Genomic DNA, 27481 nt, shown 5'->3' on the forward strand with positions numbered 1-27481 from the left:
CTTTACAGTTGAGAGCCTTTGCACTGAATCACGCATGCTATTTTACTCCGAGGCTATGCACGATTCCACCAACTTTCCCTTACCAAACTAACTATCCTACGATCCCTGCTTCCTACCTTTACTTCTCCACGTATACCTACTCCTTTCTCCATTCACATGGATACCCTTCTCTCCCATTCTCCTTTTCCCCATCTCCAACCTCTTCCGTTTTTTTTGTGTGTTTTTTTTTTTTTCCATTCTGTCCCTCGATGGCTCCATTCATTCCTCCAGTATTAATTTTTACACGGATGGCTCCAAATCCACCTCCGGTGCTGGTTTTGAAGTAACCTTCCCAACTCGCACTTTCAAATACCTCTCCCTCTGCTACAAACGAATCAAGTGTTCTTACTACAGAATTGTATGCACTCATTTTTACCTTATAATACATATAGTGACACCTTCCTCTTTCACTATTTTTACTGACTCCCATAACATAAAACTATCAGACTTTGATGGGTGACAAACCATGTTGGAATCGCCGCGAATCACCATCCACGTTTTTTACATATTCCAACCACAGATTATTATCCCCACTTTAAGAACTTCTTGTATAACCGATGGCAATATTTCTGGTCAAGTCCCTGCACTAATAAAGTATATACTGTAAAACTATCAGTCTCCTCCTGGTCAGCTCCTTAGCATTGGAACAAATGTTGACTCTCGCCCAATTATGTATTGGCCATAACACATTCTGATCCACCCCTATGTTCCCTATGTAATGTCCCTCTTTCAGTTCCACACAATTTGTTGTCCTGTCCACACTTTGATGCAGCCCATACCTCTGCTTTCCCCCACCTATTTTCCCTTCATCGACCTCCCACCCTATCAGACATCCTTACAGAATTTTACCCATCATAAACCTTTTCAATATTAATCTTGATAGTTGATGTATAGCAACTAACTACTAATTCAACCGCCCTTCACTACCCTTTACTGTACCTTTCTATAGTGCAATATGACCTTAGATGTCTTGCACTTTTATTTTGCTTTTAACCTTTAACCATTAACCGCCATCAGCCTAAATCAATCCAATGCCTCTTCCAATCTTTTCCAACTTTATATGTCTTGCTTTTTATTGTTTCCAGTCTTGGCCCCCAAGTATATCTTTCACTTATGTCTGTTCCCGGATCCACGTCGCCCTTATCCGATCTCTTAGGCTAATTCCCTGCATTAACCTCTTCATCCCTCTCTGAGCATATATTTGTTTCCTCTCCAGTAATTTAGTTATAGTCCATGTTTCTGATCCATAGGTCATAGCTGGGAGGACACATTGGTTAAAGACAGGTCCGGATTATCCTATAGGCTAGTATAGGCTGCAGCCTAGGGCCCCTCAAGCTTGGAGGCCCCAAGCTTGAGGGGCCCTGCTAAAAGATTTTCAATTATATATATTTTCTTATTGAGTATAATATTTTAACATTTTGCATTGCTGAATAATTCAGTAAACTTAAAATAAAATTTCAACTTTACAAAAGGAGGCCCAGGAATCTGAAAACCCAATTGAAAAAAAAAAAAAGTGACCTCTGTTTGTTGCCCCTTATTTGAGATAAAGGGCCCCTATTTGAGGCCCTTTATTTGAAATAAGGGGCCCCGATTTGAAGCCGTTTATTTGAGATCAGGGGCCCCAGTTTGACTCTGTCTGAGGGGACCCCATAATTTCATTAGCCTAGAGACCTCTTTTTAAACATAATGGCAAGGAGCCTCTTAGTATGCTACTGTGTCTGCCGAAAGTGCTCCAGCCTAGACTGATGCATCGCTTAATTTCCTCTTCGCTAGATGTGTTTGTCTGTACGAGTTGCCCTTGTCCATTACCTCTAGGTCTTCGCCTTGTAGATGTATCTGTACGAATTGAACTCTACTGTTGAACATGATCTTAGTCCTTTTCTTGTTCATCCTAAGTCCAGCTTTCAGACTTTAAGCGCTCTTTGTATTTCTTCTGCTGTGATGTTAGTTACCGCATTTGCTTCTATCCGTGGCTGTTCATTGGAGTTGTATAGATCCCTGTAAAAGTCTTCCACTACTCTTATGATTTCATTCTTATTATATACCACTTCTCCGTCTAATTTCTTTATTGCACACATTTGATGTCTCCCTATTCCGAGTCTCCTTTTAGCTGTTTTCATGCTGGTACATTTATCATTTGAGTACTGTATTTCCGTACATCTTCTCTCTTTCTATTTATAGTCTTTGTTAGTTCAGCTAATTCTAATTTGTCCCTATTTGACGATACTTTCATGACCCTACATTTTTGCATAAGCTGTTTAGTTTCTACCGAGAGCTTGCTGTAGCTATGCTTGACGTTCTTACCACCTACTTCAAGTGCAGCTTCCTTTATTAAGTCATTGAACTGTTTGTTGATTTGGTCAGTGTCACTGAGAAATCAAATTTGTTTTAGATGTTAAGGATAAATTCTGTTGCTCTAGTCTTCAGGTTAGCTAAAATTGTCTGCGGTTTTTTGTATGAGGTTATTCCTTTCCCTCTGAGGGGTAATTTAATTTGGCCAACATTAACTTTTTTTTATATCTTCCATATGATTTACGCTATCACGCTATTTGAAATTATGAAGTCAATTTCGTTTTTGATGTCAGATGGCGACTTCCATGTACACTTCCACTCTAGTTTTTTTTCGAAGAATGTATTCATGATATTGAGTAATCGAGCCACCACAAAATTGATTAACAGTTGTCCCCTCTCATTCCTAGCCTATTTCGTGGTTCCCCACTACGGTTTCTCCTTCTGTCTTTTTACCTATTTTGGCATAATTATTGTGAAGTGGGATTTTACTCTCTTACCGGTTAAATGAACATCTTCATAGAAGACGAACAATCTTTAAGTTGTAACTATTGTTTACTTTTATTGTTGCCGAAACCACTCTTCTGCTTATACTATAGAATTCTATAATGTTCTTTTCTAAATGTTTGTGAAATGAGAAACCTACCCCTAATTCCTGCTTGCTACCCTGGGGTTTACTTGTCCAATAGAGCATGTGTCCATCATATAGTATTTTCTGTTCTTTGCCTAGTCTTCTAACTTAGCAGAGTACTACAACATCACATTTAATGAAAGAGGATTCCTCAAATAATTCTGGTAAGTCGGATTCAGTTCTCATAGTCCTTATATTATGTGTGCAAAGGTTCATCAACGTGGGGCGGCTTGTCTTTAACTTGAGATTTTTAGCACCCTCTGCTCGTCGCCGTAACCAGGGATTTCTTCGCCTCCTTGGAATGAGGGCCGTTGCCCCCCACCTACTGACTTAGGTGTATCTTGGTGGGAGGGGGAGTAGTTTAGCCTGGATGCCAATGATAAGCCCCTCAAGCAGAGATGGCCCTGTCTAGTGTGGACTCCAGTGAGCACACACACACACACACACACACACACACACACACACACACACACACACACACACACACACACACACACACACACACACACATATATATATATTTATATACATATACATATATATATATATATATATATATATATATATATATGTATATATATATACAAACATATGTGTATATATATATGTATATATACATATATATATGCATATATATACATATGTATACAGGTCTGTTGTTGCAGGGATTTATGTATCATTCTATCTTCAGGATGTAAGCATCACTAAACAAGATCCTCCATCTGCCACAGAACAACCTTGGGAAATATGGTTCATATCATTTGTATTCATACAGAGGGCGAAAATCTCTTCTTAGGGAACAAGATCTTTGTCCTGTTTATCAAGTCCCGAGGCTGAACTCAAAGCCCTACCCAACAGATGACAACAGTTCGATCAGAAGATGGTTAGATCCTCCCAAATAATGCTGATGTGTGTGTGTGTGTGTGTGTGTGTGTGTGTGTGTGTGTGTGTGTGTGTGTGTGTGTGTGTGTGTGTGTGTGTGTGTTTTGTGTTTTTTTTTTTTTTTTTTTTTTTTTTTTTTTTTTTTGTGTGTGTGTGTGTGTGTGTGTGTGTGTGTGTGTGTGTGTGTGTGTGTGTGTGTGTGTGTGTGTGCGTGCGCGCGCGCGCAAGACATATAAAGTATGAGAGCTTTGGGCTGAGTATTTCAAACATGGCCATGGGTGCTTTTATGATCTCAGTGCTTGATTCTCCCATTACCGAAGAACCTTCTATCCTGACAGGAACCAGAGAGACAGTCTCCAAGTTGAAATGCTGAAGTCTGTTAGTAAACTCACGGCTTGCGGACTTGATTCTTTCTTGGCTACCATCTGGTAGTCCTTTCCCCCAAACAAATTGAAAGCTCATCATTCAGGGTGAATTGCTTGTGCTCATCCTTTAGTGTTACTTGCAGCCTACATCGATCTCAAGAAGGCATTCAGATCATTATTTCAGGAAATCCTGAGACTCGAGGCTGCTTGACAAAGATTAATGGATTAATAGAAAGCCTTACACACTGGCACCCAAAGTGCTATACTTTGGGGGACATATCTAGCTTCTTTCTTTTAAATCTAAGAGGTAGATTGGGCTGTGCATCAACACTTGGGTACAACGGTCATCAAACATTAGATAATATTAAGGTTACATTAGAGTCACACAGTTCTACATATCTCAATAGTGTAGCTCAGGACTATAAGCTGTCACAACAGGAAATGACCGGACAAACTTTGACTAGTGGTTGGAGCCAATTGTGCTGTATGATAATAAGATTAGGTTACATTCAGCTTTTGAATACAGTATCATTAACTGCTATTTTTTTTATATATTTCCAGTGGTTGGCGGTCGACAAGTCTTCAATTGCTGGTAATTCTTCAAGTGTTACACAATGGGAGTGTATGTCATGTACGTCAACAAGTAAACATGAATACCAGCAAAGTTGCACAGACTGAGTTTACATGCAGCTTATTTCCTTCACTGTTGGGCCCCACACTGCATGGTGATTTGGTTTGTGACGGCAAAAAAGAAAGTGTTTAATCATCTATAGATGGCTGAAAACTCTGAAAATGGAGAAGGCCATTCTGACCCAGAAAAAAAACATCAAAATGACAGGAAGTCTCATTCCTGCAAAATATGTAGAAAGATTTTTACCAAAAAGAGTAGTCTTACGTGTCATATGAGGTTGCACACAGGTGAGAAACCATACAAATGTACTGAATGCGAACTTAAATTTACTCACAAAAGTACACTGTTACACCACACGAGACTCCACACAGGTGAAAAGCCATATGTTTGTGGAATATGTAATAAAAGGTTTCGGCAACGCTCAAATTATACACTACATGAAAAAATACATACAAAAGAAAAACCGTATAAATGCATCGACTGTGGCAAACAGTTTGCTCAAAGAGTTCATCTTACAACACATGTCCGCCTTCACACAGGAGAAAAGCCTTATACTTGTGATGAGTGTGATCAGAAGTTCTTTCAGAGATCCCACCTGACCCGTCACACTAAAAATCACAAGAAGAGACAAACTAAATACTGTGATGATGTCAGCAGGTCAGCAGGTCCTTCAGGAAATGTGAAACCAAGACAAACATATGCAAGTGATAAACATTCAGAAGAGCATTCTGTGACAGATGATAATCAGTATTTACATTTTGAAAGGCAAAATAGGTTTACTCTGAAGTGTGAACATTGCAAAAAAATATTCATCAAGAAGTCACACCTACGAAGTCACATGTTCATCCATACAGGTGAAAAACCTTTCAGTTGCACCTACTGTGGTAAGAAATTTGCAGAGAAAAGTAGTGTAAGACGCCATCAGAAAATACACAAGGAAAAAAAGGGATGTAGTGAACTTTCTCATCATAGTTCAGGGGATCCCATCACCACGCTTTCTTCAGATACTCGAGGGCCAGCACGAATTACACCTCATTTAACGATAAGTGAATCGAAAATGGTAGCCTTCAATAATGCCAATGCAAATTTCAGACTAGAAACAAAGTGCACAATGAATATGCTTACACCAATTCAAGAAGATAGATACACACCTGATGCACCATGCTTTTCTGAGGTTGGGGCAACAGAATATGGATTTAAAAGTGAATTACATCCAACAAAACAAACTACTAATACAAATAATCTGACGACAAATTACTTAACCGCTGACACAGAAAACACAAAATCAAAACCAGTTTTAGATAAACTTATTCATAGAGATCCCCTGGTTGGATGCCGCAGTCATTGCGACAACCATTCTGAATTACTAGCCAGTGTAAGCAAATTAAAGGTTTCATTGGATTATGACATCAACAAATCTCCATCGGACTTGTTCACAATCAATTGTAATGAGTCATCAATAATACAAGTAAAAGATATCAAGGAAGAAATAGATTTCTTTCAAGAAGATTTAGATATGTAAATCACGCCTGTTTCGTCACATTTGTAAGGAAAAATAAAAGTATCTAATAACACCAAACCCCTACGTCCATTTTAACAATATCTATCGGCACAGCAAGAGCCACATGTCTTTAATCTTATTTGTATCTATTCTGGATTTTTTTTAGTGGCTGCTGGTTTACAACCAATTCAAAACCATGTATGATTATATCAACGCCGTTATTGAGAACACAGTGTTGGGAAGTCTTGTAACTAGGCTGTTCAGTTACCCTAGGAGTAGGGCCGGATAAAGACATTTTATTCTATCGGGGTGCCGTATCGCTCTGGACGTTGGCCATCATGGAACGCCAGTCTTCTCTATCCGTTGTCATGAATAGCTGCACTAGTGTTACTCTCTCTCAGTCCATCAATGTATTTCAGGCGTTGTCTTCCACTTGATCTCTTTCCCTCAAACTTTCCTGTTACATAACCTATGAATTGTAATTCTTTTTCTAATCAGTTCCATTAATGTTCGTTTTGTTCGCATTCTTACTTCCATTAATCCTTGTTTTCCATAGTTACATTTCTGCTACTTCTAGGTTCTTTTGTATCTGTTTATTATTGATAGCTCAATGTTGGTGACCACGTGTTTTACATTATTGATTTTTATTATTGATATCCTCTGTATTTCTTTCTCAGTTTTCCCATCCCATGTTTCAGGCAACCTAGATCGCTGAACCTTTTTTTTTTTTTTTTTTCGTGTGTGTGTGTGTGTGTGTGTGTGTGTGTGTGTATGTGTGTGTGTGTGTGTGTGTGTGTGTGTGTGTGCGCGTGCGTGCGTGCGTGCGTGCGCGTGCGCCTGTGCGAGTTATTACCATAACCCCAGTTTTCTTTTTGTTTATTGTTAGTCCGTTATTTTACTTGATTCTGTTAATGCTGCCACTAGTTCTTGAAGCAGATTTTTTTTTACTCTGCCAACAGTACTGTCTTCAGCATACCTGATGTTATTGCTGTTTCTTCCAGCCCCTGACACACGCTTTGGGTGACTGATATCCCTCATAATTATTTCACTCTGCAGATTGAATAAATAGGGTGACATCACACACTGTTACCTTACACATCTTTCTATTTTCTGCTAATCCGACGTTTCATCTCTTACTTTCACTGTTTCTTCTTGTTTCCAATATGTTTCCTATCAAACTTGCATATCTTCCATCTACTCCTATTCTAATAAGCATATCTATTAGTTCTTTATGTCTGACTCTGCCAAATGTTTTTTCGAACATTACATTTTTTTGTACTTCAATCATCTTCTCTGTTGATCTTCCTATCACATAAATGGCTTTTCTTGTGCCCTTACTTTTCGTAGTAACCCTTAAAAAACATTTTTGTCATATAATTCATGATAATGAATTACATTCTTGTGACTTTTGGATCTTAGGTATGACTATGAATATACATTTGTACTGTTGACTTTTGGGTGCTGTACATCTTATTGGTTATCTCATTCTGTACCTCCAGCATTTCTCCTTCATTTCCTTCTTCACTTTTTGCTTTTCCTTTTTAGTGCTACTTCTGTTGCTTCTTTCATAATGTCTAGCTCCTCATTATTTTGTATGTATCCAGATTCGTCTGTTTTATCTGCAAATAATTTTCTAATATATCCGTACCATCTATCATTTATTTCGTTTAGTTCCATGACTACTATTCCATACTTCTTTATTGCTACATTCTGATTGTATTTTCTTTTGCTGGTGATTTCTCCTAATTCCTCGTACCTGTTCAGTTTCTGTGCATCTTTCATTCACCCATTCTTCTTTTGCTTTCGCGCATTCTTTGTGTAATTTCCTATTATGTTTCTAAGTAACTTTTCATCTTTATCTTTTATGTCCTCCTTTCATTCATTAATGAATGGATTTTTTCCGTCTTATTTTAATGTCTCCTAGCTATTCTTAACCACTATGTTGAACAGTTTTTTTTTTCTTCATTCTTAAGTTCATTTTGTTGTTGCTTCTTTCAATTTCTTGTTTTAGATCTCTTGATTTTCAGTTTCATTGTTGCTAGCACTGGATTATGATCGGTAACACCATCTACCCCTGGATACGTTTTCACCTGGATTCTATTTATATTTCCTAGGTCTATCTCCAAGCCTTTGCATATTCTCCATGGATATCGTTTAAAGCATATGTTCATGATGATTTGCACGTTTTCTGAACACCATGCTATCCATCTCGTGCCCCTTTCATTTGCTTTACCTTGTCCACACTGGCAACAGTGTCTTTAAAACTTCATTGCCCACCTTAACGAGAATTACTTCTTTGCACTGTTGTTATTATTCATTTATTTCTCTACAGAATCTGTCTATTTCTGCGTACTACCATGTATTATGTTTATGTTAAATATTCTTCCTGTTAATTAATATGTCCATCAGATATTGCCCAGTAGCTCATGATGCCTCTGGATACGGTGTTTGACAACAGAATGCCCACTCCCCTGTGTCCCCTCCTGAGTATATTAACTGAATTCCTTCTGTTACTACACATCCTGCTCCCGGCCAACTGATTTCTCCGAGGCCTAGTATGTCAGTTTCACTCTCTTTCTTTCTCTTTTAGTGTTTCCCCGCTTCGTATATTCTTAGCGTTCCATGTAACGATTCGTAGATTGTATTTGCCTTATTATTATTCAGAACTCTTATTCAATGAAAAAAGGGAAAATCATACATCATTTGTTTTTTTTTTATCCGGTAAACACGCAGGTAAAATAATAATAATGATAATAATAAAATACTACTACTACTAAAACAATAATCATGAAAATTATACTAATAATGTTTTACTTGGAAGGAATTTGTAACGAAATTAAATGCAACCAACTACATTTCATTCTAATTATTACATTTGATCACATGTTTCATTTAGCTAATCAATGCAACAGATATGATAAAAAATGTAAAATATTGCAAGTACCTAAGTATGTAAATAAATTAATGTCACTCATGTTTATCTACTGAGTATGCCAAAGGGTCAGTGAAAAAACACTCTAGGGCTAGATTTGACCGGCAGTGATTTCCTTCGCTCGACGACCAGTTCAAGGCTCCACCAGACCCGACCAAGGGGCTGAAATCATAAGAAAATTGGAACGGTTGCAAGTCGCTAGGTTCTACGTTCTTTATCTCTTTCAAATGATAAGCTAAGTTTTTTCTTAATTCCCCATGAACTGCAAATCCTATGTAAACATTACAATTGACCCTTTAATTTAGAATTAACGCTGATCACTGCTCTGGAGTACTGAATAGTATTGCATATTTCTCTTTAACGAGAAGCATACACAATAAAAGCGGTTCATAGATAATACCTGTGTGTAGAAACAAGTAACGAAACTTGTGTTATCATTATTTGAAAAGTTTTATTTTACTTAACAGCTGCAAGATTCCCTTTCACCAATCACCAGACCCATATTAAACGGCTGTTCAGATGTCCGATCACTATTACTTTGGACTACACTTAAATCAGTACTTATAGTATTCCCATGCAGTGAAATTAACGGTTGGAAGTATGTAATGAAATAGATTATAGAACAATGAAAAGTAAAATAAAAACACAAGCTCTGTGATCATCAGTGTCTTCAGTGATTTTCAGCCACATCATAAAAGAACAAATAGTGAGTAATCGACAAAAGTACCGTCGAACAGCCTGAACCACATAAAGTATTAGTAAATGCATTAATGATGCGTACACCTCTGTTATTGTTATTAGTTAAGTGTTATTACTTAATTCTCATGTTTTGTCATTAATGTAAGCAACATTAATAGGCCTCCGGTGGGGGGGATTTCTATTATTCAAGAAGCAACTCATCTCTTCTGTTTCTCAATAACACAACGAAACTCAAGCAACGAAACATGTTATTGCTAAGTATATATGCGTATAGTATCAAAGAAAATGGAAATAATTCATTTCGAAAATATGAGAAAATGATTTTAGCAAGTGAAATATAACATTATCATAAGCAAAACTAATAAACCACGAATAATTGATGCATTAACAAACTTACAATTAATCAATTATAGTACTGCTGCAAGGTCTCAGAATTAACAAAGAAGCATTGCATTTACTATATACATTTGGAATTGATATACAATAAAAATGTTTTCTTCAAATGTCAAACAAAGTGTAATCCTCAATGCAATTTGCAAATGCTCTAATATTTCAAATTTGAATCTAATGAAGTTATTAAACGACGAAGACCGCAAATGCAAATTTATTTGCGTTTGCGGTCATCAGCGTTTAATAACTTCATTAGATTCAAATTTGCAATATTAAAGCATTTCTAAACACAAACAATCCTAGCTTATGTTCATCAAATATTATAGACACAACCAATACTTGCAATTTTTTTATCGTGTATTATAGAGACAAATAACTCTTGCCTATTTTTCCTCAAGTACTGTAAACACAAACAAGCCTTGCGTATATTTTTCATAATATTAATCATTACCTATGCACTGTATTGCATACAGTAAGAATTTTCGATAAAACAATCTACCATATTATAAATGTAACAATACACATAACGAGGCAGGACCGAGAACATAGCAATCTTGCAATTCTACCAATCGGAATCAGAGGGCAATCATTGACACGCTGGGGAAGCCGTCTTATCACACTAGCGAAAGCTGATGACTGTTTTCGCTTTAAGTGTGGCAATATCAGCGTCTAGACCAGTGCTAAACTACACATTTGATGTCATGTGTATTGTTAACAAAACCATTTTTTTATCTTTATTAATAGTTTACATTTTTGTATGTGTGATGAAAATAACATACGTATGCAAAATTAAACGTATTTTTTCATCGGTATCCTCGCGACCCCTAGAAACCGGCCTCGTATCACCTACGGTTACAAACACACCCAGTTAAGAACCAATGGTCTAGACTCTAGGCACACACAAGTAAATGAGTGTGTCTATATATATATATATATATATATATATATATATATATATATATATGAACCGCATTCATGTTGACAAATGTAGAAAAGGTATGAATGATAATGAATATCTTCACAATACAAGAGATGTATTTGACCGGTTTCGATTATATCTTCGACAAAAATATATACATCAAGGGAATTACAGAGTATATATATATATATATATATATATATATATATATGTATATATATATATATGAGACATGAGCTGACGAACCATCGTCTCCACAGTGCGATGCATCGGCTATTGCGGAGCAGGGGATTGTTGCTCTCACAAGGGTAATCAAGCCTCTCTTGCCAGGTGTTCGTGGCAGTGTGAAGACAACAGTGTCCACTGTCTCCTGGAGCATGACAATGTCAATGTTCCTTGATCGCACTACTGCTTGGAGAAAAGCGTTCTTAGCAGAGAAGCTATTAGATGGTGTGTCATGATATTACTCAGTGATAGTTACATCAGAGACATCGTCGGAGTCTGACAACATCATTGCGAGGTCCTCGCTGGTTGAGGGCTCCTCGTCTGTTGTCAGGCTATCCTTGGGTCCACTGGGAGGTGGAGAGCCTTTGGTAGCTCTGACTTTGGTTGGTTCGGCTTTTCTCTCAGGCTTTTTCTTGGCTGGCCTTGCTGGCCTTGCCTGGGCAAGGTCAGGGTGATCTGGCTCTGGCTGCACAGATTCAGCCTGTTTTGGCTCTGCCTGTGAAGGCATGGCCTGGTTTGGAGTGGGGAGGGGAGTCTCGTCCTGGGGTGAGGGTGAGGCTTGTTTTGCTCTAACCAGCTTTCTTCCCTTCAGGGCTGCGACAGTCTGGGTCATTGCTGTCATGGCAACCGAAACTGCCTTCTCGGCCTCCTCACTCGACCTCCCCTGGGCTGTTGCTACTGCTGAGACAACAGCAGTTAACAGGAGAGTCATATCGTCCTCGTCAAAGAGGAGATGATCATCTGTTGGGGAGGTTTTTGTGGTGCTCTTAGAACCTTTTTTCTTTAGTTTCTTTTTCTGCACCTTTGGCATTGTCGGAAACTCCTTTTTGTTGGAGACATCCGGTGTCGGCTGAGGGGCGGCTTCCTTCCTCTTAGGAGGTCGGGAGGCCTTTATGCTTTTGTTCCTTTCCCAGACATGGGTGCCCGGTGGGGCAGGAACAAAGTCTGGTCACTTTTGAGCAACCTCTTGTCGCCTGAGGGCCGCCTCTTTCCTGACAGAGCAAGTCAGGCTCCAGGCATGATGCTTCTTGGCACAGTTGGGACATTTGGCTGTTGTATCCCTCTTTTCCTCTTTGTATGCCTTGAGGCATACCTCTGTGTTGTGTGCCTTGCTACAGACAACACATTTAGGCTTGGCTGTACAGTTAGCCTGGTGGTGACCGTATTTCTGGCACTTGAAACACCGAAGTGGTTCTGGCACATACGTTCGAAGGTTGTTGGTGCCCCAGTTACCCAGATCAAGGGTAGTGGTTGGGGCACCTTTCATGGTCACCAGGACTTGCCTGGTTGGAGTCTTCCCCTTCGACATTCGGGAAGCCTGCACGACCTATGGGTGTGAAGCGATCAGCTCCACATCGTATGAGACTGTGAAGCCAAGTAGCACCATCTTGGTTCTCTTATCCTCGGGACTTAGTGGGGAAAGACTCACTTTCCTCCCATCGGCTAGCTCCTTCGTTTCCCGGAGGAAATTCAAGGTAGCTTGATCTTTGGGCATTATGATCATGCCCTGATCTCGGGCGACCCGGATCGACAACCGGATTTTCCGTTGCAACTCCAATGCCCTGACCAATTGGTAGGCCTTGTCGAAGCCTTCGGGTTTAGCTGGCACTTTGAACTGGGCGAAGCGTTTAGGGGGTCCCGACTCTTCATCAGAGTCGGTCTCCGGCCTCGGACGCTTCGGCCCGCCCTTTCGGCTTTCGGGCTTGTTTGTGGAGGCAGCAACTGATGCGGCTGGTTCAGCCTGCTCTCCCCTCTCAATCGGGAAGGCCGTCTGAGAACTCAGGGGCCTCCCTGGCTTAGCTGTTGGCCTGGAGAGGCCAGCTCGCGAGTCAAGATCTTTGACTATTCGGTGGACAGACCTATTGGCTTCGGTCTTGTCCACCTTAGCAGCAGGGGTGACAGTGTCATCCTGTGCATGGGGCCTTCTTTTGCCACCAGAAGGCACATATGGCTTCATGGTGACTGCCGTGGTCTGGGCCTTGCGCGGTTCGTCAACATTTTTATCAGTCTGTGGGGGGTGTTTGTTAATTTTTTCCATAAATTGGTAAGTGCTTCATCCTCTCACGCCCCCACCCACCACGGAGTCCAACAAGGGGAAGCTGAGTGTCAGAACCAGTGTCTAACAGCAACAGGAGTGATGAGAGGATATACGCAGCCAATAGCCATTGTGACGGCGCTCACGGACCATTGTGAGTGCCAATGGCGGCATGACTGCTTTACCCTAGCCTCCCGGGGGAGACCAGCCGATTAACCGTGACCGGGCCGGGATCAGGCCGCCTGTCTTGCTGGAATAGAGGACCAAAGAGGCGTGTTGCTAGCCGCAGGGCGTACTCGTTCACGGCATCGCTCAACCTCCAGGACTCCCGTCTCCACAGCGCACAAGGCTGCCACGCACGGCAAATGCGTGGGTAGGTGTAAACCCCTGGGGAGAGACCAGAGGGGATGCCCTTCCACCAACGAGACATCATTGTTTGGAGCCCTTTTGCTCAGCCCTCTGAGGCAGCCACCCAAAGGTTGCTTCGCTGCAGTGAGGTTAGAGGAGTCTTGCACTTTTACCAGGCAGTTCCTTTCATCCCTTTGAAGCAACCACCCAAAGGTTGTTTCACCTCAGTGAGGAAGGAAAGGACCTATGTCTTTTCAAAGGGATTCCTTCTTCCCTCTGAGACAGCCACCCAAAGGCTGCCTCACCTCAGTGAGGGAAGGGAGGTTTTGCACTTTTGCCAGGCAGTTCCTTTCATCCCTCTGAAGCAACCACCCAAAGGTTGTTTCACCTCAGTGAGGAAGGAAAGGACCTGTGTCTTTTCAAAGTAGTTCCCCCTTCCCTCTAAAACAGCCACCCAAAGGCTGTTTCACCTCAGTGAGGGAAGGGAGGTTTTGCGTTCTTGCCAGGCAGTTCCTTACATTCCTCTGAAGCAACCACCCAAAGGTTGTTTCACCTCAGTGAGGAAGGAAAGGACCTGTGTCTTTTCGAGGGGATTCCTCCTTCCCTCTGAGACACCCACCCAAAGGCTGTTTCACCTCAGTGAGGGAAGGGAGGTTTTGCACTTTTGCCAGGCAGTTCTTTTCATCCCTCTGAAGCAACCACCCAAAGGTTGTTTCACCTCAGTGAATAAGGAAAGTACCTGTGTCTTTTCAAAGTGTTTCCCCCTTCCCTCTGAAGCAGCCATCCAAAGGCTGTTTCACCTCAGTGAGGGAAGGGGGGTCTTGTCCTTTTGCCAGCTGGTTCCTTTCATCCCTCTGAAGCAACCATCCAAAGGTTGTTTCACCTCAGTGAGGGGGAAAAGGACCTGTGTCTTTGTGAATTCCTCTTCCCTCTGAAACAGCCACCCAAAGGTTGTTTCACCTCAGTGATGGAAGAGGAGTCCAGCACTTTTCAAGGAAGTTTCTTCAACCCTCAGAAACTGCCATCCAAAGGCTGATTCACCACAGTGAGGGGGAGAAGCTAACTTTCTAGGCTGTTACAGTGGCGGGACGTGAGTTCGGTTCTGTCTAGCAGCAGCTATTTCGACAGAACCAGGCTGAGGGCCTGACGAAGGGAAGGGCTCCTACCTGCCTATCATTCCTAAACGAAATATCTAGAGTGGTAGTCATCAGATGGTCTGCCATACCAGTCCCTAGCAAAAAGATTGGCAACTCTCTGTGCACCGTAAGGCAGGCACGCTAAGGCCCCCCAGACACAACCTCCCCTGCGGGAGGTTAAGGTCTGCCCACGTCCGAGCACGAGCTCGATGATGGGGTCCAGTTCACCAGAAGGTACACAGAGAGTAATCCTAATGCCGAAAATTCCATAAAGGAAAGAGTAGGCTACAGGGCACGAAGCTAATTGCAATTAAGCAATGGGCATCGCGGCAGCATCGAGGGGTGGACACCGAAGCGGCGCGGTATCGCGTAAGCGTCGAGGTCGAATTTGCCGGGGGACGGGTCCGGTGTATCTCTTTAAAAAAAATCTCTTTAAGTCTCCCCGGCAAAAAATCCATGATAGAGGGATCATGGTAACCTTCTTCGCTCTGTTCAGCTTAGCGCCACCTGCTGCACCCCGTCGAACGCCTTTCCGGTAAGGTTCTTCCTTGGCGTGTTCCCTGTGAGTTAAGCGAAACGAGCTGGGGAAATTTATAAATAACCTACTCTATGCTGCGAATCTGTGATGGGTACTCGTGACATGCCCTACGGGTATCTATCACGAATCACACGATCGCTTGGAATTTACCCAAAACATGCCAGCGACTGCTAGAGGGAGAGCAGGGTGTGATTAATAAGCGAATAACGATTCTAGCTTAAACCCTAGTCCTACATTAATTAATGGACGTAATTGTGGGTCACACCGACTCAAAAGTTGCCGAACGTATGAATACCTGTACCTACTATCGTTACGTCAGAGCATAGATCTATTAGGCACATACGTAACCCCGGGTTAATCAGGCGTTACAAGCTCCGTTCCAGCGCCGATGGAGGAATGCGCTTCCCTATGGTGCAACAATTTCAAATCACCAAATTAATGGGAACAGCGATCTGTCTCTCGAGCCATTTCACGTGCCAATCGACCGGAAGTGAGAGAAAGTGAGGTCAGGTCACCCAGTTGTTCAGACGGGTTCCTGATTAATGACTGTCACTTCGAGGTCAAATCAAGACGGGAAATGCGCGATGAGAACAGAAATAAATGAAATGATAATCGTGATAACCATAAAATCACGAAAGCGTTAAATTCGTTGCAGTTGAGACGAATAAATTTCTAACAACGGGAAAAAATAATTGAATACTTAATAAATGACCGATATTCATGTTGGTTAACTACATACCGTGATCTCACAGTAGTGCAATCTAAGGTCAGAAGAAAGTGAGAGCGTGCCATTTGCTGTCAATTAGCAACGTGAGGGTGACTACACATACGGCTTAACACATTTATGGGAAAAGAAAGGAAAAGGATGGGTCGTATGAATTTCGGAGACTGTGTGTCCATGTTGTGAGTTAAAAGGACGCAACTACCATGCCGTCACCAGCTGTAGAAGGCTATAGATGACGCCTTAAACATTGGTTATGCAAGGGTAGTCATAGTAGTATAACGGCTTGACTCTTTATTTCTGAAAAGTACAACAAGTGACACGGCTAATGGGTAAGGGTAATGAGATGACCTGAACCCGCGGTCCCTGGGGCACGACTGGTGAGGCCAAACAAAGTCAGATAACTCGTCATTTACTCCTCGCTGGGGCGATGGTTCTCCACTGGACTTAGAGCCATATATATATATATATATATATATATATATATATATATATATATCTATATACGTATATATATACAAAAATAAATATCTAGACAAATACATATGTATATATGTATGTATATATATTTATACGTATGTATATACACATATAAACATAAATATATATATACATATACATATGTATATATACGTATGTATATATATGTATGCATGTGTGTATATATACGTATGTGTATATATACGTATGCATATATACATATGTATATATATGTATGCATGTATATATACGTATGCATATATATGCGTGTGTGTATATATATATATGCGTATGTGTATATGCATAAATACATATACATAAGTACAAATATATATATGAATATATAAATATATAAATAGATACACATACCTACATGAATATGTATTTCATATAAAAATCCATATGAATATGTGTGCGTGTGTGTTAATAGTTACAGTGCTATATGGTGCATTTATGGTGGTTGTGAAGATGTTGATTATGACAGTGAAGGTTTGCCGGCACAGTTAAGACACCGTTTAAATGAGAGCGATTGCATTTGATGGTTTTATATAAAAGACGTAATACTATTAATATTAATTATTATGCGAAGTATAACTCACACAGATATATTACGAATATGGATATATAAGGGCTATATCGTTCACCAATTTCACTATTTATCACTTCACTTTTATTTCACTGTCCATTACTTTAACATTCTCAGCGTTCATTTATCAGTAACAGCGCACTTCATACAATCTTGACCAGCATCCAGTCTCCATCTCGCTGGTTCTTCTTTAGATTAGTACCGGTTGTACAGCTTCTCGTGAATATCAGCCCACAGTTCTTTTATTTTAATTATAACTAAATTGTCAGCAGCCGTTATGATGCTATCGTGGCTCACAACTCGGGACTACCACTCCTCCGTGTAACAATCGGCACGGCCTCCTCTGCTGGAAAGACCTTTCACCTTACCTTGGCCTACCACTACAGCTACACATCCAGCTATAGTACAGCCAACGGTGACGTCATGCCTGCAAACAGTCGTTACACTAATGAACTATTTCAGATTAGCAAATGAGATGGCATGAAAGTGGTAATTTATATATATAAATATGAGTATATATTTGGGTAACAAACATTTGCACTTATTATCCTCTTGTTTTATTTATTGATGATCAAACTTACAATTGTAACAGAAATGTGTGAATTTAAGACTAACTAAAAATACAAACTACAAAATTTAAGAAATTATAAAATTAGTGGCAACCTTAAAACTAAAATAAAATAAATATTAGAAACTTGACAATAAACAATACACTACAAAACCTACAATAAACATTAAATTATAAATTCAACAATAATTGTATAATACCAATGAGCATAAATCGCATAATTTCAATAATATAACAACAAATAAAAAATAAAATCAATATATCATTCTGCCTACATTTTTTTCTAATGATCCAGAGCCATTTTCCTTTTACTTTTACACACAGGAAAGTAATTAATTAAGAAACTTTACTGTAAAGAGGGGACTTATTTTAAGCACATGGACAAGCAAAATTTAGCATTCCTAAAACTTGTTTCACTGCACACTATACTAGCTGCTGTTGAGTGTACTTACAAGTATTATTATTACCTCTTAGAAATATCAATATTCATGAGATATGCAGATAACTATATCTTTATCTAGTTTTATTTACAAATAATTAGACATCACATAAACAACAAAAGGACACCAGCAAAATCAGGCACAAAAGATGAAAACGAATATGTTATTTAACACTAACCTTTAGTTAGATATCGAAGTGTTAATGCCAATCGATGGTCTGCAGGAATTGCCTTTCTCAGTTAAGTATCCTTCTTAATGTGAGGTTTCATAAGATGCAACTAGTCATGATTAAAAAAAAAACATTCCCATGTTCGAAATTTGTAAAACCCGCGACCATCCATCTGCTAGTGCCTGTTCCTACACTAGCATAATTATGGCACTCAGGTCTTTTCTTTCCATGTCTTAACCCATGATATTCTTTCCTCATTCTTCACAAAGTTAAAAGCCACAATACACAAAACTACGGCGAAATAAAAAGAAACTATCTTTGTGCTCCGTGCTACCGCGTAGTCAATCCTTGGGTATGTTTGGGCTGGCACGGAGGCTGTTTCCGCTGTTGAAACACTACGTCTGGCAGGGCGGACGGAGATGGATCGGGGCCCGCGCGGAAAGAAAGCCAGTTGAACTTCGACTTTAGAATGGCCTCAAGGGGGGGGGGGGGGGTTTGGTTTGCGAAGTTCTAGCTTCGCCCGGGCCTTCTAGATATGGCCCGGCCTGTGTCAGCTTTTTTTACGGCTGTCTCATTGAGTTGTCTGACACTCGGTGCTTACCGTGGCGGCGGGATTGCCAGCAAGCGCTCCTGCCGCCATGGTGTAAGCATTTCGCATAGCCTCTTTACCAGCACGGCGGCTGTTGTGGGCGGTCCATGTCTCAGGAATTGTGTATGGTTACAATTTTCTAGGTAGTGGACTAGTGTGGCGTTCGGCTCGCCGCAGTGCTTGCAGCACCATTCATCGCGTTCGATTGTTGGGATAATCTGCCATGCACAGTGGTAACCTAGGCGCATTCTGTGAAGAATGACTTCGGTACCTCTGTTGCTTACTTCAGAGAGTGCCAGTGGTTCAGAGCCTGTGGCGTCTGAGTACCAGCTGGCCGAGGGGGAGGTTCTCGTTTCCTCTCTGTGGAGCTGCCGTAGGAAGGTACGACCGACCAAGGCACACTTCTCCATAAGTAATTTTCGGCTCGGTTTTATCGTCATGGGATTTGGGGGCATACCCCTGCCAGCGGCGGCTAGTCTGTCAGCAAGCTCGTTCCCTCTGATGCCGATGTGGCTTGGGACCCAATTGATGATAATTCTTCTACCCTGAGCAAGAATTCTCTGTGCCATTGTGAGAATCGTGGTCAGTAGGTAGATGTTGTCTGTGGGTGAGCTGTGCTGAAGACAGTCAATGGCTGCCCTGGAGTCTGTGTGTATGACCACGTGTCCTTCCCTTAGGGACGCGTGGCCTAGGGCTCCCATGATTGCAACTGCCTCTGCCTGTAGCGAGGAGGCGTTGTCTGTTACCCTCATGGATCGCGTGGCATCCCTAGCTGCAAAGCCGGCGCCTGCAGTGTGGCTCAAGGGATCGACCGATCCATCCGTGTAGTATGTTCTACTACCCGGAGGAGTGATGGCTGCAATGACCCTGTGGGCTTCTGCCTTTAGGCTAGGCATGGGGTATAGGCTCTTTTTCATTGACAGGTTCATTATGTTGAACTCTATCAGGCTCAGTGCCCACGGCGGGGCTTCGGCAAAGTCGGGGTGGGGGGAGTCCATGCCCTTAGCAAGAAGCTGTTCTTTGAGCTGATGGCGTATCAACACCCTGGCTGTATGAGACAGCCAGGAGTTGTTTGCAACGAGCTCGTTGTCTTGTTCGAGGCATCTGACTAATTTTTGTCTTAGGCTTGTGTTCCTGGGAGCCTGGATGACCTTTGACAGAAATTGTGTTGCCGTTAGATCGATTCGTGAGTCCAGGGGGAGAAGGTTTGCCTCCATCAGGAGGTTGAGGACCTTCGTCCACCTCGGGGCACCCAGAATGATCCTGGCAGCTTCATTTTGGACTGTTTCTAATTTGTCTGTGTGCTTTTTCTTTGCAGCAATTAGAGCGACTGAGGCATAGTCCACAATGGGCCGGACAGCATGTACATAGAATGATCTTAGTACTTTGTGTCTGGCCCCTATGCGTCTCCCAGTCATTGCTCTCATGACAGACAGTCTTGCTTTGGTTCGGTCAACCAGGTACTGGACCTCCTTATGGAAGGAGAGGGTCCGGTCTATCCTTACCCCAAGGTATAGGTAGTCCTTGACCCATTCTAATTCCACTCCCTGGATTTTCAGTCTTGTGCCTCGAACTCTCTGTCTCAAAGCCATGGCTTTGGATTTGGCAGCAGAGATCTTTAGTCCCGTCCTACAACACTCCTCTGACACGAGGTCCAGACAACGCTGGGCTTTATTCTGGCTGCGTGGTCCAGTGGAGGTGATAGCGAGATCGTCTGCATACGAGATGATCTGGCACCCCACTGGGAGGTTTATGTTGAGGATGCAGGACATTAAAGTGTTGAATAGGGCTGGACTGAGAACCCCACCCTGTGGCGTTCCATTTTCGAGCGGCATGTGCTGCGATAGGTGACCCTGGAATTTGACATTGGCAGTCCTGTTCCTGAAGTAGTCACCTATCCAAGCCAAGAGCTTTCCTCTGATTCCCTTCTGGATCAGGCTTTCCTGAATGGCAAGCGGACTTGCCAGTTCAAAAGCCTTCTCCAGGTCAAGGAATACCACCACAGCTGGGCCCTTGCTGATTGTGCTTAAGAGCGTGGCTAAGCTGTGTGCTGTGCCCATGCCCCTTGTGAACCCGTGAAGGTGTTCGTGCGGGGGTCCCGTTTTCCATTGAAGCCGGTTTAGTACCATCCTCTCAGCCGTCTTGGCCAGGCAGCTGAGCAGAGAGATGGGGCGGTACTTCCCCGGCTCCTTTGGTTTTGGGACGGGAACTATGGTAGCCCTCTTCCAACTCTGGGGTAGAGTGGAAGTTTCCCAGGACTTGTTGATGAGTTGCAAGAGTGCACGCTCACCTGCTAGTCCTAGGTGGGAGATAATGGGGTACGAGATCCCATCAGAGCCCGGGGCTGTGTTGGAACTGGTTTTATAGGCTTTCCTTAGTTCCCTCAGAGAAAAGATAACGTCTGAGTTATCGGGTTCGGCTGCCCTTTCTCTGATCTGAGCGTGTCTGTCTGGCTGTAGACGCTCTTGTCTTGCCCTCAGCTCGGCTGGCAGACTGTTGCTGCTCGTTCTCGCAGAGAACTCGTGCGCCAGTCTGTTAGCCTCTGCTTGGGGGTCGTGATGGGTGCACCTCGGGGCTGAGCGGCTGGTAGCTCGCTTGACCCGTTGCCACAGCTCTGAAAGGGTGGTTTGGTGGTCGAAGGACTCACACCATTCCAGCCACTTTTCCTGCCTGACTCTGTTGGCAGTTTCCTTGGCATCCGTGACAGCTTCCCTTAGGAGGGATAGGTTGTCAGGGGTTCTTTGCCTTCGGAATAGTTTTCGGCACATGTTCACCCTGTGGTTGACCTCCCTGATCTCGTCATTGAAGTACCAGGCGTCTTTGTGACTTCTGGACCCAGGCCGAGTTTTGGGTATGGTCTGTGAGGCTGCTTCATTAATGGTGTTTAGCAGGCTGGCTTCGAGCACTTCCACATTTTCGCTTTGTGGGGGATTGTTGCATCTCAGACAGAGGGCCAAGGCGTTTTGAAACGCCTGCCAGTTGGCCTTGTCTGTTTTCCATCTTGGATTTGGTCTTAGGATTTCGGCTGGGCCAGCATCCATGAGGGTAGTTATAGTGCCGTAATGGTCACTTGTGACGGTCTCGTCGACACACCAGCCAATCCTCCCCACCAGAGTCGCAGTGGCCAGGGTGAGGTCTAGGACCCCTCCTCTGACATGCGTTGGCTCTTGGGTGTTGAGGAGAGCGATCTCAGGGAATGTCTCTAGCACGTCAGCTATGTGATAGCCGGCCGCATCCGGTGCCCGGCAGGGAGCCAGGATGGGGTGGTGTGCATTGAAGTCTCCCCCTATGATCACTCGGTCGTGTGCAGCAGAAGCACAGACCTGGCTGATGTCTAAGCTTTTACAGCGTGGCCGGCTGTACACATTGTACAGTTTGAGGGGCCCCCCGGCCAGGTGAACCTCGACGGCAAGGGATTCAACATCGTCTCCACAGTGCGATGCATCGGCTATTGCGGAGCAGGGGATTGTTGCTCTCACAAGGGTGATCAAGCCTCTCTTGCCAGGTGTTTGTGGCAGTGTGAAGGCATGGTACCCTGAGAAGCGAACAGTGTCCACTGTTAATGTCTCCTGGAGCATGACAATGTCAATGTTCCTTGATCGCACTACTGCTTGGAGAAAAGCGTTCTTTGCAGAGAAGCTATTGATGTTCCACTGTAGGATGCTTAGATGGTGTGTCATGATGTTACTCAGTGATAGTTACATCAGAGACATCGTCGGAGTCTGACAACTCCATTGCGAGGTCCTCGCTGGTTGAGGGCTCCTCGTCTGTTGTCAGGCTATCCTTGGGTCCACTGGGGGGTGGAGAGCCTTTGGTAGCTCTGACTTTGGTTGGTTCGGCTTTTCTCTCAGGCTTTTTCTTGGCTGGCCTTGCTGGCCTTGCCTGGGCAAGGTCAGCGTGATCTGGCTCTGGCTGCACAGATTCAGCCTGTTTTGGCTCTGCCTGTGAAGGCATGGCCTGGTTTGGAGTGGGGAGGGGAGTCTCGTCCTGGGGTGAGGGTGAGGCTGGTTTTTCTCTAGCCAGCTTTCTTCCCTTCAGGGCTGCGACAGTCTGGGTCATTGCCGTCATGGCGACCGAAACTGCCTTCTCGGCCTCCTCACTCGACCTCCCCAGGGCTGTTGCTACTGCTGTGACAACAGCAGTTAACAGGAGAGTCATATCGTCCTCGTCAAAGAGGAGATGATCATCTGTTGGGGCGGTTTTTGTGGTGCTCTTAGAAACTTTTTTCTTTAGTTTCTTTTTCTGCACCTTTGGCATTGTCGGAAACTCCTTTTTGTTGGAGACATCCGGTGTCGGCTGGGGGGCGGCTTCCTTCCTCTTAGGAGGTCGGGGGGCCTTTTCGCTTTTGTTCCTTCCCCAGACATGGGTGCCCGGTGGGGCAGGAACAAAGTCTGATCGGTTTTGAGCAACCTCTTGTCGCCTGAGGGCCGCCTTTTTCCTGACAGAGCAAGTCAGGCTCCAGGCATGATGCTTCTTGGCACAGTTGGGACATTTGGCTGTTGTGTCCCTCTTTTCCTCTTTGTATGCCTTGAGGCATACCTCTGTGTTGTGTGCCTTGCTACAGACACCACATTTAGGCTTGGCTGTACAGTTAGCCTTGTGGTGACCGTATTTCTGGCACTTGAAACACCGAAGTGGTTCTGGCACATACGTTCGAAGGTTGTAGGTGCCCCAGTTACCCAGATCAAGGGTAGTGGTTGGGGCACCTTTCATGGTCACCAGGACTTGCCTGGTTGGGGTCTTCCCCTTCGACATTCGGGAAGCCTGCACGACCTGTGGGTGTGAAGCGATCAGCTCCACATCGTACGAGACTGAGAAGCCAAGTAGCACCATCTTGGTTCTCTTTTCCTCGGGACTTAGTGGGGAAAGACTCACTTTTCTCCCATCAGTTAGCTCCTTCGTTTCCCGGAGGAAATTTAAGGTAGCTTGATCTTTGGGCATTATGATCATGCCCTGATCTCGGGCGACCCGGATCGACAACCGGATTTTCCGTTGCAACTCCAATGCCCTGACCAATTGGTAGGCATTGTCGAAGCCTTCGGGTTTAGCTGGCACTTTGAACTGGGTGAAGCGTTTAGGGGGTCCCGACTCTTCATCAGAGTCGGTATCCGGCCTCGGACGCTTCGGCCCGCCCTTTCGGCTTTCGGGCTTGTTTGAGGAGGCAGGAGCTGATGCGGCTGGTTCAGCCTGCTCTCCCCTCTCAGTCGGGGAGGCCGTCTGTGAACTCAGGGGCCTCCCTGGCTTAGCTGCTGGCCTGGAGAGGCCAGCTCGCGAGTCAAGATCTTTGACTATTCGGTGGACAGACCCATTGGCTTCGGTCTTGTCCACCTTAGCAGCAGGGGTGACAGTGTCATCCTGTGCTTGGGGCTTTCTTTTGCCACCGGAAGGCGCATATGCCTTCATGGTGACTACCGTGGTCTGGGCCTTGCGCGGTTCGTCAACTGTAAGTTCAGTCTGTGGGGGGTGTTTGATTGTTTTTTCCATGAATTGGTAAGTGCTTCATCCTCTCACGCCCCCACCCACCACGGAGTCCAACAAGGGGAAGCTGAGTGTCAGAACCAGTGTCTAACAGCAACAGGAGTGATGAGAGGATATACGCAGCCAATAGCCATTGTGACGGCACTCACGGACCATTGTGAGTGCCAATGGCGGCATGACTGCTTGACCCTAGCCTCCCGGGGGAGACCAGCCGATTGACCGTGACCGGGCCGGGATCAGGCCGCCTGTCTTGCTGGAATAGAGGACCAAAGAGGCGTGTTGCTAGCCGCAGGGCGTACTCGTTCACGGCATCGCTCAACCTCCAGGACTCCCGTCTCCACAGCGCACAAGGCTGCCACGCACGGCAATCGCGTGGGTAGGTGTAAACCCCTGGGGAGAGACCAGAGGGGATGCCCTTCCACCTACGAGACATCATTGTTTGGAGCCCTTTTGCTCAGCCCTCTGAGGCAGCCACCCAAAGGTTGCTTCACCGCAGTGAGGGAAGAGGAGTCTTGCACTTTTACCAGGCAGTTCCTTTCATCCCTCTGAAGCAACCACCCAAAGGTTGTTTCACCTCAGTGAGGAAGGAAAGGACCTGTGTCTTTTCAAAGTAGTTCCCCCTTCCCTCTAAAACAGCCACCCAAAGGCTGTTTCACCTCAGTGAGGGAAGGGAGGTTTTGCGTTCTTGTCAGGCACTTCCTTTCGTTCCCCTGAAGCAACCACCCAAAGGTTGTTTCACCTCAGTGAGGAAGGAAAGGACCTGTGTCTTTTCGAAGTAGTTCACCCTTCCCTCTAAAACAGCCACCCAAAGGCTGTTTCACCTCAGTGAGGGAAGGGAGGTTTTGCGTTCTTGCCAGGCAGTTCCCTACATTCCTCTGAAGCAACCACCCAAAGGTTGTTTCACCTCAGTGAGGAAGGAAAGGACCTGTGTCTTTTCAAAGTGTTTCCCCCTTCCCTCTGAAGCAGCCATCCAAAGGCTGTTTCACCTCAGTGAGGGAAGGGGGGTTTTGTCCTTTTTGTCAGCTGGTTCCTTTCATCCCTCTGAAGCAACCATCCAAAGGTTGTTTCACCTCAGTGAGGGGGGGGCGGTACTCGAAAACCATTCCGGACGTCTAGACGGGAGCGGTCGCCTGTGTGAAGGGCAGGGCCACAAACCGACCGAGAAGCGGGGCGGCACGGGGAATGGTTACCCCGGCGGCCCCCGGCCGGCTGCGTGGCGCGAGCCCGCGACCTTTGCCGTGCCCGGAGCCTCAAGGGGTGACACAACTTTGTCTGGTTCTGACTGGCTGGTCATCTCGTTCTCGCGAGCGTTGTCCTTGGTCCATCTTCGTGGCTCCTCATCCTTGTCGTCCTCTTTTTTTCCTGGTCCACGGCGAATCCATCCGCCCTCGACGTCCACACGTCCTCGAAGTTCTCGCTCCTTGACTTCGGACTCTTGACTTCCTCGTAGTCCTCGTCCAGGTCTAACTCAGCGGCGTACTCGTTCACACGTCCTCGCAGATCTCGTCCAGGTCCTTTTCGGCTGCGTGCTCGTTCAGACGTCCTCGTAACCCTCGTCTGGATCTACGGGCGTCCGGGCAGAAGGCGTCCTCCTCGGCATCTTAGGGCGGCTGATACATGCGCTGACCAACTGAAGTTTGATTGGATCTGCGGGCGTTCAGGCAGGCGGCGCCCTTCGCAGTATCCTGGGGCAACTGGTACCTGCGCTGGCGAGTACCTCGTCCTTCGCTGGATCTATGGGCAGGCGGCACCCTTCCACAACATCAAGGGGCGGCTTGATATTTCTTTTGACGAACATCCTGGTCTGCAGGCCTGTAGCCATCTTCCGGTAACATCTTTCCCACAGCATCCTAAGGTGACTATTTCTGCAACAGGATCGTCTTTGAGTGCCACGTTGGATATCGGTGAACCAGATCATACACCAATATAGTAAGATAAAAAGAAAGGCAACAGAGAGTAGGGGATGTTAAGTGCTACTAGCCGGTTATTTATGTTAGTTTTACTTTGTTTTCGTTGGGGGGAGGGAGACGTAAGTAGTGATCCGCATGGACCTGGCTTGAACTACCAACCGTCTCTGAATAGACATAAGAGTAAATAAGGAAAGCGACAATGATAATCCACAAGGATTTACTTGAACCTTGTCGTCACACAGAAGATAAATGTATTTAGAATAAGAAACTGTACATTCTGTATTAGGCACTCGTCACGGCTGGCAAAATCGTGGGCAAAAGAGATACCTCATCAATCTTTCCGCTCACAACTACGACAGCAACAAACCCTAATACTGAAAAGATTACAGCGTTCTTTGTTCTGCGTGGAAGAGTGAGTGAGTGTGTGTGTAAGCAAGTGAGCGTGAGTGAGAATGAAAGTTAGGGTGAGCTCACACATAGAATGAGTCACAAACACTAAGATTAACGTTCGTCATAACAATACTGCGATAATTTAGCAATTGTATTAACACAACATAATTTCAAATACCACATTGAATTCAACATATAATGATATGCAACAGACATTAATGAACGGACAAAATTGTGGGTCACACTGACTCGAATAAAAGTTGCTGATCGAACGAATATCTTTGATCTTACTCTTACCTACTATCGTAACGTCGGAGCGTAGATCTCTTAGGTGATTTACGCTTCCCTGTGTACTATGATATAGGGAAGATTCTAACGCTATACTCAAAATAATAAATTTATATAAAATTGGTATTACAAGCTCCGCTCTAGCGCCTACAAAACGTGTCACCATTGAACAATGTAACGATGTTACGCTTATCCCTATGGTGTGAACAACTCACAGCAACCAAATAACGGGAATAGCGAGCTGTCTCTCAAACCATTTCACGTGCTGACCGACTGGAAGTGAGGGAAAGTGAGGTCAGGTC

The 27481-nt window shown here is 44.1% G+C and overlaps 1 protein-coding gene across 1 annotated transcript in view; it reads left to right on the forward strand.

Moving 5' to 3' along the window:
• LOC125034141 (zinc finger protein 717-like) overlaps positions 1-9193 on the forward strand; it is a 28614-nt gene extending 19421 nt beyond the window's left edge. Inside the window, exon 2 of the mRNA XM_047625808.1 lies at positions 4768-9193. Coding sequence (XP_047481764.1) covers positions 4980-6359 — 1380 coding nt within the window. The 5' untranslated portion in view covers positions 4768-4979 and the 3' untranslated portion in view covers positions 6360-9193. The remainder of the gene's footprint in view (positions 1-4767) is intronic.
• Positions 9194-27481: the final 18288 nt, after the last annotated feature.

Source organism: Penaeus chinensis, chromosome 17, assembly GCF_019202785.1.
Source record: "Penaeus chinensis breed Huanghai No. 1 chromosome 17, ASM1920278v2, whole genome shotgun sequence".
Taxonomy (NCBI): Eukaryota; Metazoa; Arthropoda; class Malacostraca; order Decapoda; family Penaeidae; genus Penaeus; species Penaeus chinensis.